The following is an 18,209-nucleotide window of genomic DNA, read 5'->3' as shown; positions in this document are numbered from 1 at the left end:
CTTTAAGGAGGTGATCTTCTTATCATGTTCACGGACAGTCTATATATGGCCCAGCCAGAACTGGACACGTTTTTGAGCCTTGTTGTTAAATTCGGCAAGATCTGCAACAGTGCAGAGGAGGTGATGGCATAGTGGTATTGTCTTTGGACTAGTAATCCAGAGACCCTGGGTAATCCTCTGGGGATCTGGGTTCAAATCCTGGTATGGCAGATGGTGGAATTTGAATTCAGTTAAAGTCTGGGATTATAAGTCTAATTATGACCATGGAATGATTGCTGCAAAAACCCATCTGATTCACTAATGTCCTTTAGGGAAGGAAATCTGCTGACCTTACCTGGCCTGGCCTACATGTGACCTCAGACCCATAGCAATGTGGCTGACTCTAAAGTGCCCTCTGAACAAGGGCAATTAGGTATGGGAAATAAATGCTGGCCTAGCCAATGATGCCCACATCCCATGAATTTAAAAAAAATGTTTCCAAATTACTGTAGTGGAATCTCCTGTGTCCACTTCCATTTAAATAGGCCTACCATACACTTTCACTGTTACATAGATTGGTTCTGTTTTTCCAACCTTCAAGTTATACAATGAATAAATACCTGAATTTGTTGCTTGTAAGAGTTAAAATAAGGACTTCTATTAATAAAACCAAAGGTCAGCAGAATTCCCCAAGTGAACCTTGTACAACGCAGGGCCGATATTAGCACAACTCTCCAGAAAGACCTTGGGGATCACAACAAATTAACTGGATAGGAGACAGAAGGGGGAATGAGGATAAACAGATAAAGTAAAGACAAACAGTGCCAGGGATGAAGCCAGGCTAGAACGAGATAAAGAGGACCTGCTTGGGTAAGTAAAAGATATATACCTGGGACTGGTACATCTGCTTATTATGTGATTATGTACTGACAAGGCTGGAATTTAAATAAAGCAAGGTGTATGAGACTGGTTGTGTATAAAAAAGATGATTTTCCTGTAATCGGTAGAGTTCTGTTTTAACTAGTCTAAGGCAGACTCTCCCTGCGTTTTCTTGAATAAAATGATCGTTAACCCGTATCTGAGTCTTCTGCAGCCAATTCTTGGAAGGCATCACAATAAGACCCTTCTATATTGTAGATTTCACTGTTTTTTCCCTTTTGTTTAAAAGTCTGCTTGACTATTTCCTTACACTCTCTCATTACGTGACTGTTTTTATGACAATAAAAACATTCTATTTTTTTAAACTGTCAATCCTTGAAAGGTTGTTTATTTCCACCTTTATTGATATTACTTCTTGCTTTTGCTGCTGAATTGTTTTATTCTAATTTTCCTACAAGTGGGGGGTGCAGTTTCCCACCTTTCAGTCAAGTATTGCATTTTCGCGCCCTTTTTGGCTGCGGCTCCCCATCTGATGTAGACAACTGTGCCATTTTGTGCACCCTGTATGGCTTTTGAATCTCTAACAGCACTTTCCAATGCCAGTGCTATCTTTAGCACCTTCTTAAAATCCAAATTTGTTTTTGATAACAATCATTCCTGAATCGTGTCCTCATTCACACCGCACACTAAACGATGTCTAAGCATATTGTTTAAGGATGTACCAAACTCACGATGCTCCATTAATTGCTTCAAGCTTGCAATTGTCTCCCCCGGGGCTCTAACACTTGAATTAAACTTGAACCTTTGCATCGTTACTGAGGGCTTTGGTTGGTAATGGCCCTTCACCAGGTCCACTAATTCACCACCATTTCTCGAGTCTGGGGCATTTGGTGCCATCACACTTCGAGTCAAGACATAAATCTTATTTCCACATGTACTTAAGAGGATTGCCCGCCTCTTCTCTTCCCCGGTAATCTAATTTGCTTGGAAAAAGAACAAGAGACCCTCAATGTATCATCTGTTGCTGGATCGAAAGGATCAATTCTTCCGAATTGCAGCATTCTGTGAAGGTGGAACTTCTACTTACAATTGCTGTGCGAGGTACAGTGCCGATTATATTTCTTTTGCTTGCTTCTATTTAACTTGTTTAATTCTCTTTGCCAGTTTGTAGGATCCTAGTCACCAGTTTGTTGGATCCTGTTCTCATATTTGTTGTGAGGGGTGGCCGATTTGTTACTAATGATAGAGTTGAGTTGCAGACACTTCATAGGTTGAAACCCTATGTTTATTTACAAAGGTACTCAGCAGCAGCTAAACATGTGCTAACACTTCAAACTCTATCTCTATTCTACCGCTGCTGTTAACTACTGACTACAGACTACTAACTACAGAGGTAGCCCACGCTATTCTGCTATTGAATACTAAGATCATGTGAACTTCCATTATAACGTTCTTCTTAAAGGCATATTACACATCAGATTACCACAGTTCCCCAATACGTGCATCATCACGGAGTCTGCCCAAGACTTTTCAGTGTGCCCCAGTTTTGACTTGAAAATCTGGCCACCCTACCCATCATGTCTGTGTCAGCTTTTTGAAAGAATTATCCAGTTCATCCCACATGCCTTCTCCTTCCCTTTGCCCTGCAGTTTTTTTTTCTTTTTCAAGTATATTCCTAATTCCATTTTACAAGAAACTATTGAATCTATCTCATTACCATTTCAGGCAGCATGTTCCAGACCATGACAACATGCTGCATATATAAAAAAAAACTCAACTATCTCCTGGGTCTTTTGCCAATTATCTATTCCCTCTGGTTACTCTGTTATCATTGTGTGGATCTTAGCTGAGGTTTCCCTTGTTCAGGATCAGTAGAAGCTGTTGGAAACAGAGCTGTTGGTAAACTTTACCTTTAATTAAGCATTCTTCTAACTGTTTATTGGTTGAGGTTTACATAGGATGAACTGGATAATCCTTTCACAAAGCTGGCACAGGCATGATGGATAGGGTGATTTTCAAAAGTCCACATGATCTTACTATCCAATAGTAGAGTAGCGTGGGCTACCTCTATAGTTAGTACTCTACAGTCTGTAGTCAGTAGCAGCAGTAGTATAGGGATAGAATATGAAGTGTTAGCACATGTTTAGTTGCTGCTGAGTACCTTTGTACCTAAACAGTTCATGTCCTGTTGTCATGTGACCTTACATCACTGATGATGTAGACTGTCTATTTACATATTTAACACAAACCTATGACATGTACTACAGTTAAGGGGGAAACAATTTCTACCTATCTCCTCTGTTATAACCCCTCACAATTTTGAATACCTCTATCAAAATTCCTTTTAATCTTCTCTGTTCTAAAGAGAAAAAATCAATTTCTTTAATCTCTTCACATGACTGCCTCTGGTGCCATTCTAGTAAATCTTCTCTGCACCCTCTCCAATTCCTTGGTATCCTTCCTATAATGTGGTGCTTAGAATTGAACACAATTCTCCAGCTGAGGTCCAACCAGTCTATCTTCTATTTGTACAGCCATGGATACCCAAATACTTTCTTTTAACAGGCCTGTCCTGCCACCTTCGAGTGTCTCATGTGGCTTCAATGGCAGATGCAGGTACAAACTATACACAAGCTTGTTTTTCTTTTTCTTCATTATAGCCTCACGAACCATATATGCCACAGCTGTTTTAAGAAGCAAGCTAAACTCCAACGCTGTGGACAGTGCAAGTTTGCCCACTACTGCGACAGGACCTGCCAGAAAGCAGCATGGACGGAGCACAAGAACGAGTGCTTGGCCATCAGGAACTATGGCAAGCCCATCAGTGAATCCATCAGGTGAGCCAGCACTGCTCTCTTCCACTTTGCAGGACCTACATCCACTCCTTGAATGAGCAAAGTAAATGAAGCAAATTGGCTGGGTGATTAGAAATAGATGGGGATGGGAGGAGTGGTGATCATGCGTGTTAAATATGTGGCCAAAGGCTTAGCTTGGATATCCAGAAGTATTGCTTACCATGGAGAATGATCACCATCTAGTTACTGAATGGTACACTCAGGTATGGATTCCCAGCAGACCCTCAAAGCAGAGGGGCCCTAAGTCTCTGAGAGAGGTGGAAATTTCCAGTTAAATTGAACAAATTGGATAGTGAGGCTAGTTATTCCAGAGCTTGCTCAATTTCTTTAAGAGGCTGTGGAGGAGCTTCCCAGGACTTTTCCTCAGATGGGCTGTATTTTTTTTCCCTGTGTTTCTTTATTTTGCGCCTCGAGGAAATGGTATGAATTGCTTGAAGAAGCATCGTCTAAATGGGTCAGGCTTGAAGCACCACACGATCATCGCCTAATCTTTTATATGTTCATATCAAAAGCTCTGGGATGGAATGGGTCTTCACCATTGAACATCCTTGTGGGCAGGTTTGCTAGCGCTGTTGCGAGGAGTTTAAACTAATTCGGCAGGGGAGGGGGCACAGAATGTTAGCAGAGTAGGGACAAATCATAATGCAGTAAAACAATCAAGTCAGAGGGAGTACAGCTGCATTAAGTTTAAAGGGAGTAAGACAAGGCTGCATGGCCTCTACTTTAATGCCAGGAGTATTACAGGTAAAACGGATGAGTTAAGGGTGAGGATTGACATGTGGAATTGTGATATAGTAGGCATCACAGAGACATGGTTGAGGGATGGGCAAGATTGGCAGCTCAATACTCTGGGATATAGAATCTTCAGGCGAGACAGGGGAGGGGGTAAAAGAGGAGGAGGCATTGTATTATTAGTTAAGGAGTCCGTTACTGCAGTAAAGAGAGATGATATCTTGGAGGGGGCTTTGAATGAAGCTTTGTGGGTAGAGCTTAGGAATAAAAAAGGGGCAGGCACATTGTTAGGTGTTTATTATAGACCCCCAGATAGCCAGTGGGAAATTGAGGAACAAATATGTGCACAATTTGCGGAGGTGTGTAAAAACAATAACAACAGAGTAATTATATTAGGTGATTTCAACTTTCCCAACATTAATTGGGATAGACATAGTGTTAAGGGCTTGGATTGAGTGGATTTCTTGAAATTTGTACAGGAGAACTTTTTAGATCAATATGTAAAGGGTCCAACAAGGGACGGTGCATTGCTGGACCTAATTCTGGGAATGAAGCCAGACAGGTGGCTGAGATGGTGGTGGGGGAGCATTTTAATGATAGCGACCACGACATGGTACAATTTAAGCTTGTTATGGACAAAGAAATAGACAAGTTGCAAAAAATGTTTTGGATTGGAGGAGAGTGGATTTTAGTAAAATAAGGCAGGATCTGGCCAAGGTAGACTGGGTACAGCTATTTGTGGGGAAATCTACAGAGGACCTTTGGGGGATGTTTAAAAAGGGGAAATGGGGAGGGTACCGGCTCAACATGTTCCCTCTAAGGTGATAGAAAGGAGTAACAAGCCTAGAGAACCATGGATGACCAGAGATATTCAGGATACAATGAGAAAGAAAAGAGAGGCTTTTAGCAGGTACAAGGGGAGCAAATCAGAAGTGCTCCTCTTCGGGCCTAACAAGGATACCTTGGGGCTTCCCTTGCTCATGAGTCCCCTCTTCTTTTGTGCAATTGCTCCCAAAGGCTTCCACTTCCTGACTTACCTTTCTATCTTTGCTAAGATTTCCTCTGATTTGTCTCCCAGGGGATGTGTTGGGTGGGGTGGGTGGTGGAGCATAAAGGTGGAAGAGCTCAGAAGTTCCATTATGCCATGATAGACCTGTCCTGATGGGCCAGCTGGCCTTTACTTGTGCTTCTTTTTCATATGTTTGTATCTCTCACCAGCAATGACTGGAACTGGAAAGTAATTGCTCCCATTTTGAACCATGAAAAGTCACAGTATAATTGTTTAAATTCTTATTTTCCTGTTTAAATTTCATTATGGCTCTGCCAAGAACTCTAAGTTCCTCCAACTCCGGCACATCCCCCTTTACTGTACATTTTCTCCCACATCTAGGCTCATAGCACTCGAATTTCCTTCCTTCACCTCTCCTCCTCTCTCGCAACCCTCCACCTCTTTGACCAGACATTTAGTCACCCCTCCTCATATCTCCTTTGGGCAAACAGTGATTTTTGACTGCAGTGAAATGGGATATTTTTCTGATTTAAACTTTTGCTGTTGTCTAGAATATCATTTAGTCTTTCATGTTTCTGTTGATTCTTTACTAGGGCAATCTGAAGCTGATTCGCTGGACTCTTTTCCCCAATTCTAGGCATTACATTCTAGGAAGGATATCAAATCCTTGGAGAGGGATCAGAGAATGGCACCAGGGATAAAGAACTTATGGCGAGACGAGAGAAGTTATACACAACAAATGGTAGGGGCCTAGGAAGCACAGAGGATCAGAGGGACCTTGGTGTATATGCCCATAGATCCCTGAAGGCAGCAGCACAGGTGGATAAGGTGGTTAAGAAGGCATATGGGATACTTGCCTTGATTAGCCGAGGCATAGAATATAAGAGCAGGGAGGTTATGTTGGAGCTGTATAAAACACTAGTTAGGTCACAGCTGGAGTACTGCGTGCAGTTCTGGTCGCCACACTATAGGAAGGATGTGATTGCACTGGAGAGGGAGCAGAGGAGATTCACCAGGATGTTGCCTAGGCTGGAGCGTTTCAGCCATGAAGAGAGACTGGATAGGCTAGGGTTGTTTTCCTTAGAGCAGAGAAGGCTGAGGGGGGAGCTGATGAGGTATACAAAATTATGAGAGGCATAGATAGGGTAGATAGGAAGAAACCTTTCCCCTTAGCGGAGGTGTTAATAACCAGAGGGCATAGATTTAAGGTAAGGGGCAGGAGCTTTAGAGGGGATTTGAGGAAAACTCTTTCATTCAGAGCGTTGCTGAAATCTGGAACACACTGCCTGAGGGGATGGTAGAAGCAGGAATCCTCACAACATTTAAGAAATATTTAGATGAGCACTTGAAACGTCATAGAATACAGGGCTACAGGCCAAGTGCTGGAAAATGGGATTGGAACAGATAGTTGCTTGATGGCCAGCACGGACACAATGGGCCGAAGGGCCTGTTTCTGTGCTGTATAATTGAATGACTCTATGACCCTATGACTAAGTTCATGTCATTGTCCTCAGAGCAAAGAAAAGATTTAATGAAGGGTGTTAAAAATTACAAAGGGTTTTGGGAGAGCAAATAAGGTGGAACTGTTTCCTGTGTTAATAACCAGAGGGCATAAATTTAAGATAATTGGTAAAAGAATCAGAAGAGAGGAGAAGATTTCCTTTGACACAGTGAGTTGTTAAGGGTGGTGGAAGCAGATGCAACAGTAACTTTCAAAAGGCAACTGGATAAATACACTTGATATGTTTTCGGGGGTATGGGAAAAGAGCAGAGGCTGGGACCATTTGGATCGCTCTTTCAAAAAGCTCCACAGGCTTGATGGACCAGCTGTGTGACTCAATGATTTATGCTTTTGTGCCACTCTCAGACTGGCTTCTCGTATCTTGTGGCGGATGGCGAGAGAGGGGGACGTCGTCTCTGAAGACCGCCTCTCATCCCTCGAGGACCTCCAGGACCATGTGGATGACCTTAGCGAGGAAGAGAAGACACAGCTCACTTCAGATGTTGAAGTTTTGCGCAGTTACTGGCACTCAAACAATCAGCACTTTGACAGTCAATCCATATCCCATATATTTGGAGTGGTAAGCAGTTTAGAATCAATGGCGTCATCCTGTTAAACAAATATCCTTCTAAAAAATACCTTACAAGGTCAAAGATCGTGCTAGTAGCTCACTCGCGTTATGTTGTGGTAATTTGAAGTTACATTGATTGGTAAATTGAAATTTGATATTCAAATCACTGGGTTTTTTTTCAATTCTCATCATCAATGCAATGGATTCCCCCTCTCACTTTTCGCCTCTTGAACCTGCGCTTACACCTAGTTTATGTTGATGAGGTGATTACAATGTTCTGACATGAGGAAAACCTTTTGTACGCAATGAGTGGGATATGCCTGACTGAAGCAAATACAGTGGGTAGTCTTTAAAGGGCAATTGGAAAAATACATTAAAGCGCTCCCAGTGGGTTAATGCCACACCACGGATTAGCACAATTTTACATGAGATAATCTCACATAGAGGGGCGACAGTGCAGGAGGTTGAAATAGTAATCTGATGCAAGAGGGGCTCTTGCGAAGTTGGGCTAAAATTCCTTGCATGGAGAGCTGGATCTGGTTCCGGCAGTTTAACTAGTTCTGTAGATGCAGAATTTCCTGATGCATTCATAATGTGGCCAAGCAGGACGATCATCAAAGTGTAAAATTTTCCAATATGCCTATGGCGGGTGGTAAGAGTGGGGGGGGGGGCAGCACGCATGATGTGGAGTGGTGCCCCTCAATCTAAAGCCTCTGGTGACAGATTGCTGACCTGTTCCAGGAAAAAAACTAGTCGTGCAAACAGGCATAAACACATGCTTTGCCTGCCTTATATGTCACTGAACATGGGAAGGGAAGTAAGCCCAGTAAGTTGCTGCGGCCGTTCAAGGGGGCCGCTGAGATCACTCTGCTTTGGTGTCAAACTCAGCCTTAAAGTAAAACAAAAACAAAGTTCTTTCTAGACATTGTGAAAACTGAGCTCAAACCCTTTTTTGTCATTGTGTGTGGGGCTTCATGCACGTCGGAAACATAGAAAATTTATGGCACAGAAAGAGGCAAATCGGCCTATCATGCTGGCATTGGCTGAAAAAAAATCTCTCCAGCCTACGCGACTTTCCAGCTCCCTGGTCCAAAGCTCTACAAGGTATAGTACGGCACTTCAAGTGCATATTCAAGTATTGTTTTAAGTGTTAACTGAATACTGTGCGCATTATTGTGTGGCTGCAAAAACCACTGATGAAAGTGGGAGGCGGGGAGAAGCTGGTTTGTTATCACAACACAAAACAGTATAAGTCATAAATTGTGCCCTTTCAGGAAATTCTGGGCTCAACCATATAGACTTAGACACGATACGTTGAGTAGAAAATAATATTGATTGTGACAGAATTGAAGCCGATTTGCCAGTCCCAAAATTCAAAATGAATATACACAGCCTTCCTGCCTTCCTCAATTGTTTCTTTTGAATTTACCACTGGTAATAATCCAAGTTCCTCTTAACTGCCTTGATTGAATCTGCCTCTGTTGCATTCTCAGGCAGTGCATTCCAGACCCCAACCACCTGCTGCGTGAAAAAGTTTTTCTTCCTGTCTCCGTTGCTTCTTTTGCCAATTACTTTAATTTTATGCGCTCTCATTCTCGACCCGTGGATTGAAAGGGCTTTCCTGTAGCCCATTTTACACCGAGTCAAGATCTACTTCATTATGCACAATAATTAAATCTAAATTTGAGCAACAGGCGAAGCTAGCCGTTTCACGCTGCTACTATGCAGCAGCAACACGAATGGTGTTCACCACTAATTCGATGCTGCTGTCAAGCCAAAAAGGTGTTCTGCCTATCACACAATTGAGTCATCTGGCTTATGAATTTCAGTGCCAGTGTGATGCCAGGTGTGTAGGTCCCAATGACTGGCAGATTATATCAAACAACACGTCCCTTCAGATGTTTGCAACAGGCAAAGTACCGACCGTACCCAATCAGCCCATGCTTGCAAAAATCAAAACATTGTGTCCAGTATTAGATGTGATTCCATGACTGGACAACACTTGCTAAACAATCCTGATTGTGCTAAGAAGTACACTGACAACCAATTTAAGATTTTTAGTCAGACTCACAGTGAGGCTCACTTACACATGCTAGAAGCTACATAGATCCACACACAGGGACATGTTATTTGAAGACAGAAGGAGCATGTCCATGTATTGTACCTTTTTTAACAAAAAAATAGCTTGGAGGCAGCCGTTCCCTGGTTCATTCCCTATAACAGTGCCTTGACCAATCAGAGTTGACTTGCCTGGTTTGAATTTAAACTTAAGCTTGGCAGTTAACTGTTCCCTGGTGCATTCTCCTTGGCAATGCCTCTACCAAACACAGTCCACTTGCCAAATAATCAGCATTCTCTCCTCAAGCAGTATAAATTGTTGTTCCCTTTAGATTTGGTATTCTTGAGAATCTGTTCTTCTGTTCTTATGAGTGCAAGATGAAAGGTTTTGACAGCCTCCAGCAATACTCAAGTTCTGTACTTCCAAAGGACTATTTAAATCTAAACTATTTATTCTGAATTTGGGTCTTTGCTCCCCATTAACAGAGTAAATCAGATTATTAGGGCTAAAATATTTGGAAAGTGGGACAATAAGGCTTCTCCTCAGCACCTTGTTTCCAGTACAAACATTCATTACATTCAAACTTCATTAGTTTCTGCATGTGATACACCGGCAGGCCATATAAGGACCCAAATGCTTTGAAAAAGTGATTCAGAACAGACTGTTCAGTTGCCCTAATGGGTCAGCTCTTGATGGATCTGGAAGGTCACCAACTGCAACTGACATTAGCACTCCTGTGTTAGGGAAGTGCCGGGGGGTGGTGGGTGGTGTGGAGACAGGAATATTGTTCCAGCTCTTAATTACATTGTCTTGACTTTTGATGGAATATATAAAGAGATGATCTGACTTGCCCTCCAACTGGGCTGAATACTCTGCTGACAATTCTGGTCTCATCCTATAGTTAATGGGTGACCATTTGGGCGAGGCACAAAGGGAGCTGTGGAACTGTGTCCCAAGAAAGAGTGAACCTGTGATCAAGCCTAATAAAAATACATTGAAAGGGAAGCTAGATAAGTACATGAGAGAGAAAGGAATCAAATGACATGTTGTTAGGAAGAGGTCAAGTAAAATAGGGGAAAGCTTGTGTGGAGTATAAGAGGCAGCACAGATCTCTTGGGCTGAATGGCCAGCGTCTGTGCTGTAAATACAATGTAATATTCAGTTGGAGAGGAAGAGGTTACTTCTGAGCAGTTACATGCCATAGATATATGTTCACTGGAATAAAAACTAAATACTGTGGATGTTGGAGATCTGAAATAAAAACCGAAAATGCTGGAAAAAACAAGCAGGGGAGAGAAACAGGGTTAATTTTTCAAGTCCAATATGATTCTTCTTCAGAATTCTCAGTTTTCCACTGGGAGGACTGCTACCATTTAATTCACACATGACTGTTATGGCTGGTCGGGACAGATGGATTTCACCCCCATCAAAATTGGGGCTGGATGGAAGGATGAAAAATCTTTAGATAAAAACAAAAAACTGGAAATCCAAAACAAAAACAGAAATACCTGGAAAAACTCAGCAGGTCTGGCAGCATTGGCGGAGAAGAAAAGAGTTGACGTTTCGAGTCCTTGTGACCCTTCAGCAGAACTGAGTGAATCTAAGGAGAGGGGTGAAATATAAGCTGGTTAAGGTGGGGGGGGGGGGGGGGTGTTGGGTGGTGGGGGGGAGAGAAGTGGAGGGGGGTGGTGTTGTTGTAGGGACAAGCAAGCAGTGATAGGAGCAGATAATCAAAAGATGTCACAGACAAAAGAACAAAAGAACACAGAGGTGTTAAAGTTGGTGATATTATCTAAACGAATGTGCTAATTAAGAATGGATGGTAGGGCACGCAAGGTACAGCTCTAGTGGGGGTGGGGTGGAAAGGCTAGCAGGGCATAAAAGATTTAACAATAATGGAAATAGGTGGGAAAAGAAAAATCTATATAAATTATTGGAAAAAACAAAAGGAAGGGGGAAGAAACAGAAAGGGGGTGGGGATGGAGGAGGGAGTTCAAGATCTAAAGTTGTTGAATTCAATATTCAGTCTGGAAGGCTGTAAAGTGCCTAGTCGGAAGATGAGGTGCTGTTCCTCCAGTTTGTGTCGGGCTTCGCTGGAACAATGCAGCAAGCCAAGGACAGACATGTGGGCAAGAGAGCAGGGTGGAGTGTTAAAATGGCAAGCATCAGGGAGGTTTGGGTCATTCTTGCGGACAGACCGCAGGTGTTCTGCAAAGCAGTCGCCCAGTTTACGTTTGGTCTCTCCAATGTAGAGGAAACCGCATTGGGAGCAATGAATGCAGTAGACTAAGTTGGGGGAAATGCAAGTGAAATGCTGCTTCACTTGAAAGGAGTGTTTGGACCCTTGGATGGTGAGGAGAGAGGAAGTGAAGGGGCAGGTGTTGCATCTTTTGCGTGGGCATGGGGAGGTGCCACAGGTGGGGGTTGAGGAGTAGGGGGTGATGGAGGAGTGGACCAGGGTGTCCCTGGGGAACCATCCCTAAGGAATGCTGCCGGGGGGGGATGAAGGGAAGATGTGTTTGGTGGTGGCGTTATGCTGGAGTTGGCGGAAATCTTTAAATGTTTGTACATCATTATGAAATTTATCCCAGAATAGACCTTCCTCCAGTGGAGTCTAAGCAGAACCATTCGGAGTGATTTCTATGGAAACTGAATATTGTGAATGTTCTAATGTTGACCAAAACAGGACATCCAGCTGTACCCAAGTTGCAATTTCACACTGGAGTTTTTTAACAACAGAAGTCATCATTCTCCCTCTGTTAGCAACTAAAATGAAAATAGCCATACATTCTGGGAACCGATGGCATTGCAGATCAAAGAAAGGGATGAACTCACAATTCTACAGTGCCTTTCATGTCTTCAGGATATCCTAGGGTGTGCTAAAGCCAGTGAAGCACTTCTGAAGTGTAGCCTCTATTGTCATGCAGTCAACTAGTGCACAGCAAACTCCCACAGGCAGCAATGTGACCAGATCATCTGGTTTTGTGGTGTTGAGGGATAAATATTGGCTCATTTATTGAGCTCCAGTATACAGGTGACAATTGTCTGCACTCAGTTTTGATCAAGGGGGAGATGGCGGGATAGCGGTAATGTCATGGGATGGTTAGTCTAGAGGTCCAGGCTCTGGCGGCATGAATTCACATCTGATCACAGAAGTTGGTGGAATTAAAATTCAGTTAATAAATCTGGAATATAAAGCTAGTCTCAGTAATGGTGACCATGACAACTATCATTGATTGTCATAAAAACCCACCCAGTTCACTAATCTCCTTCAGGGAAGGAAATCTGCTGCCCTTACCTGGTCTGGCCTGCACGTGACTCCAGACTCACAGTAATGTGGTTGACTCTTAAATGTCCCCTGAAATCACTTAGAAAGCCACTAAATTCATGAATAATTAGGGATGGGCAACAAATGCTGGCCTTGCCAGTGACACCCACATCCCATTAAAGATTAAAAAAACAAACTCAGAAACTAAGCTTCAGGTCATTGTTAACTGTTTCCCTGAAGCATGTGAGAAAGTGAGCCTTTCACTAAGCACCTGGAAAACTAAGGTCCACTTCCAAATAGCTCCCATTGCAAGACATCTCCCCCGTCAATATCAGATCAACAGCATGATTCTGGAAAATGCAGAATATTTCCTGTATCTTGGGAGCCTCCTCTTGACGTAGGCAGACATAGACAACAAAATTCAAAACTCTAATATGCCAGATCAGCCTTTGACCAACTGAGGGAAAGAGTATTTGAGGGCCAGAATCTCAAACCTCAGACTTATGTCATGGTTTACCGGGCAGCAGTGATCCCATTGCTCCTATGTGCTTCGTAGACTTGGACAACCTACAGCAGGCACCTCAAAGCACTGGAGAAGTCCCAGCAGTGGTGTCTTCACAAATCTGATGGCAAGAAAGGCAGTCCAAGAGCAGCCTCCTTTTTCAAACCAATGTGCCCAGCATTGAGGCGCTAGTCACATGTGTGGAACATGTCGTTGGTATGCCTGACGCCAGACTCTTGAAGCAACTGCTCTACTCAGAACTCGATTGTAGCAGTAAACTCCCAGGAGGACAGTGGAAATGCTTTAGGGATGTCCTCAAAGCTTTCCTGAAGTGATCAAACGTCCTCACTGACTCCTGGGAGAGCTTGGCTTGAGACCGACCAAAATGGAAAAGATTCATTCAGGAAGGCGCTGGAAATATAGAGAGATTTTGTCAGGAACATGCAAAGACAAAGTTGAGGCATTGAAAAGGGCACACAAACCTCCAGACAACTCATCTAACCAACACTCCAAGCGCCATCTGCCTTGCATGTTGCAGAGTCTGCAGATCACACATTGGACTTCGCAGCCATCTCAGATCCCATCGAACCAGAGCAGAATCAAGTCATCCTCAATCCTGAGGGACTCCCAAGAAGGAGAAATATTGGCCAGGGCACTAGAGACAACTGCCCTGCCTCTCCTCAGATAGCATCATGTGATCTTTTAGATGCACTTGAAAGGGCTGGTGAGGATACTGTATCCTCCGAACTGCACTGGGGTTTTGGCCTGGATTTTACACTCAAGTTTCTGGGGTGGGACTTAAACCCACAACTTTCTGACTCAGAGGCAAGAGTGCTGCTCCATTGAGCTGCAGCTGACACCAACAAAAATGTGGATTTACAAATGTTCCATTGGGTTGAGGTGTCTGTAAGGCAAGTAAGTTGATGGGACTGGTCTCATGCACTTAATCCTTGGGTTTTGCAAATTATACAGCAAGTCCCAGAATATCTGTCCAGGCTGACTTTTGACACCGAATGGAAAAGGAGAAGTGTAGTGAAGCATTGCACCTGCTATGCTCAAACAGGAACAGAAACCATTCGTCTATAAGCTCTCATTATTAATTTCCTTACCAAATGCTATGCAGCTGACCACCCTGCAGCAGCCTTCTCCAAAAAAGGACTAGGGTAACAATATTGTGGGAATGCCATCACCTCCAATTCCTCTTCCGAGTCACATGCCATTCTGAATTGGGACACTGTTGTAGCTTCGTCATTATTGAGCCAGAGATGCTGGAGTTCTCCTACCTCATATCACGGTTGGAGCACCATCACCCTCAAGGAGAAGACCGAGCCCTACCACCTCAGGGCAACAGGTGGCAGCATTTCCTGCATCATGCAAATTCAACGGAGGGAACCAGAGGAGATGAGGAGGAATGTTTTTGCGCTGTTAGTTTGTTGTGATTAGCAATGCGCTGCTTGAAAGAGCAGTGGAAGCAGATTCAATAATAATTTCCAAATGGGAACTGGATATATACTTGAAAAGGAAGAATTAGCAGGGCAAGAGCAGGGGGTTGGAGATCATTGAACGGATCTTTCATAGAGTCAATATAGACACGACAGGCCGAATGGCCTCCTTCTCTGCTGCTAGATCCTATGAATGAATAAAACAGCTTCAATTAGTTTTGGACAGTGTTGGAATGAAAAGCCACTCAAAACTAACTGATTCTCCATGATGCTGTCCCTGTCTGAGTTCAGACCCTGGAAAATAATTGCGATGGTTAGCTGCTAAGGTAACCTATTGTTACTCAGGTACTCTATGTGAGGAAACAGATTGTACAGGGAGTTAAATAATGAGCAAATTGCTTTGACTAGGTCATCAAGATCGGAAAAAAGAAGCAGGAATCAAATGCTTTCCATTATATAGAATGACATAGACTATACAGCGCTGACACAGGCCATTTGGCCCATTAGTCTGTGCTGAGTTTAATACTCCACGCAATTCTCCTCTCAAATCATTTAGCTCACTTCAGCCTTTCAGGATATCTGTCAACTTCCTTTTCTTTAATGCACAGTAAGTCCGCACTTAACATTAACTCAGCCAACATTGTTTGGCTTTCACCTCATTCATAAGATAGGAACCATATATCTATTCAACATTGCAACTTTCACTACTTGTCACAGACTTCCTATTCTATGGCATGCACATCTCACATGCACACACGGCACTTTCTGACACTTTGCCAGGAGCCATGGGGCTCAGTGCACCACCCCTGGGGACTTCTCCTTTTGCTCCTCTTCCCTCCGTTCCTGCCCTCGCTCTCACTCCCACCCTCAGTCATAAGAGCACAAGAGTAAGGAGGGAGAGTGCCCTTGAGCCTGCTCCGCCATTCAATAAGATCATGGCTGATCTGGTTGTGGTCTCAACTCCACTTTCCGGTTTGCCCCCCACATAACCCTTGACTCATTTTTTGATCAAAAATCTGTTTAACTCTGCCTTGAATAAATCCAATGACCCAGCCTCTACTGCTTTCTGGGGAAGAGAATTCCACAGGATAATGACTCCCTTGAGAGAAAACAATTCTCCTCATCTCCATCTTCAAAGGAAGACCTCTTACTCTTAAACTGTGCCCCCTAGTTCTAGAGTTCTGCACAAGCAGGGGAAACATCCTCTCAGTATCCACCATGCAAGTTCCCTCAGTATCTTACAAGTTTCAATAAGATCACGACTCAGTCTTCCAAACTCCAGTGGGTATAGGTCTAACCTGCTCAACCTCTTCTGTTTCCAAACCCCTCCCAATCACACCTTTAAAGCCCCCGCTGCCTGTTACTGCCACTGGGGACCTCTTCAGCTGCTCCCAACACTGATCAACTTGAGCCATGAAAATGGAGTCCGGTCAATCTATAACCAGGCAGTTGATGAGTGTAATTTTTTTTTTACATTTATTTACATTCCTATTGCATTTCTTTTATATTTTTACATTTAATTTATTTTAGAGACTATTTCATTTATGAAAGTTGGCATTCAGGAAGGTTCAGCATTTCAACTTATAATGTTTTCTAATGTCCAACCCCAACATTGTCATCAAACCCGCTGACAAAGGTGGTGCTGTTGTTGTCTGGCGCACTGACCTCTACCTCGTGGAGGCTGAGCGTCAACTTGCAGACACTTCCTCCTACCTCTCCCTGGTCCATGACCCCACCACTGAACATCAAGCCACTGTTTCCAGGACTGTCACTGACCTCATCTCCTCTGGAGATCTTCCTCCCACAGCTTCCAACCTGATAGTCCCCCAACCTTGGACAGCCCGCTTCTACCTCCTACCCAAAATCCACAAACAGAACTGTCCCAGTAGACCGATCGTGTCAGCTTGCTCCTGCCCCACGGAACTCATTTCTCGTTATCTTGACTCCCTTCTCTCTCCCCTTGTCCAGTCCCTTCCCGCCTACATCCGTGATTCCTCTGACACCTTACGTCACATCAACAATTTCCAGTTCCCTGGCCCCAACTGCTTCCTCTTCACCATGGACGTCCAATCCCTCTACACCTCCGTCCACCACCAGGATGGTCTGAGGGCCCTTAGCTTCTTCCTCGAACAGAGGCCTGAACAATCCCCATCCACCACTACTCTCCTCCGTCTGGCTGAACTTGTTCTCACACTGAACAATTTCTCCTTCAACTCCTCTCACTTCCTCCAAATAAAAGGTGTGGCTATGGGTACCCGCATGGGCCCCAGCTATGCCTGTCTCTTTATGGGGTATGTGGAACATTCCTTGTTCCAGTCCTACTCCAGCCCCCTTCCACAACTCTTTCTCCGGTACATCGATGATTACTTCGGTGCTGCTTCATGCTCTCGTTGGGACTTGGAAAATTTTATTAATTTTGCTTCCAATCTCCACCCCTCCATCATTTTCACGTGGTCCATCTCTGACACTTCCCTTCCCTTCCTTGATCTCTCTGTCTCAATCTCTGGTGATAGACTGTCCAGCAATATCCATTACAAGCCTACCGACTCCCACAGCTACCTCGACTACAGCTCCTCACACCCCGCTTCCTGTAAGGATTCCATCCCATTCTCTCAGTTCCTTCACCTCCGTCGCATTTGTTCCGATGATGCTACCTTCAAAAACAGTTCCTCTGACATGTCTTCCTTCTTCCTTAACCGAGGTTTTCCACCCACGGTTGTTGACAGGGCCCTCAACCATGTCCGGTCCATCTCCCGCGCCTCCGCCCTCACGCCTTCTCCTCCCTCCCAGACACATGATAGGGTCCCCCTTGTCCTCACTTATCACCCCACCAGCCTCCGCATTCAAAGGATCATCCTCCGCCATTTCCGCCAACTCCAGCATGATGCCACCACCAAACACATCTTCCCTTCACCCCCCCGGCGGCATTCCGTAGGGATCGTTCCCTCCAGGACACCCTGGTCCACTCCTCCATCACCCCCTACTCATCAACCCCCACCTATGGCACCTCCCCATGCCCACGCAAAAGATGCAACACCCGCCCCTTCACTTACTCTCTCTTCACCATCCAAGGGCCCAAACACTCCTTTCAAGTGAAGCAGCATTTCGCTTGCATTTCCCCCAACTTAGTCTACTGCATTCGTTGCTCCCAATGCGGTCTCCTCTACATTGGAGAGACCAAACGTAAACTGGGCGACTGCTTTGCAGAACACCTGTGGTCTGTCCGCAATAATGACCCAAACCTCCCTATTGCTTGCCATTTTAACACTCCACCCTGCTCTCTTGCCCACATGTCTGTCCTTGGCTTGCTGCATTGTTCCAGTGAAGCCCAACGCAAACTGGAGGAACAGCACCTCATCTTCCGACCAGGCACTTTACAGCCTTCTGGACTGAATATTGAATTCAACAACTT

General features: G+C 44.2%; 1 protein-coding gene across 2 annotated transcripts in view; it reads left to right on the top strand.

Moving 5' to 3' along the window:
- The window catches only part of LOC121281837 (histone-lysine N-methyltransferase Smyd1-like), an 82,897-nt gene that overhangs the window by 25,193 nt on the left and 39,495 nt on the right, over window positions 1-18,209 (top strand). For both annotated transcript variants that reach the window (XM_041194889.1, XM_041194882.1), the window contains exons 2-3: window positions 3,519-3,695; window positions 7,322-7,535. In XM_041194889.1, the coding sequence (XP_041050823.1) occupies window positions 3,519-3,695; window positions 7,322-7,535 (391 nt within the window). The remainder of the gene's footprint in view (window positions 1-3,518; window positions 3,696-7,321; window positions 7,536-18,209) is intronic.

This window comes from Carcharodon carcharias, chromosome 1 (assembly GCF_017639515.1).
Source record: "Carcharodon carcharias isolate sCarCar2 chromosome 1, sCarCar2.pri, whole genome shotgun sequence".
In the NCBI taxonomy this organism is placed as follows: Eukaryota; Metazoa; Chordata; class Chondrichthyes; order Lamniformes; family Lamnidae; genus Carcharodon; species Carcharodon carcharias.
The sequence above is the reverse complement of the archived record's forward strand: the minus strand, read 5'-3'. Positions and strand labels throughout refer to the sequence as shown.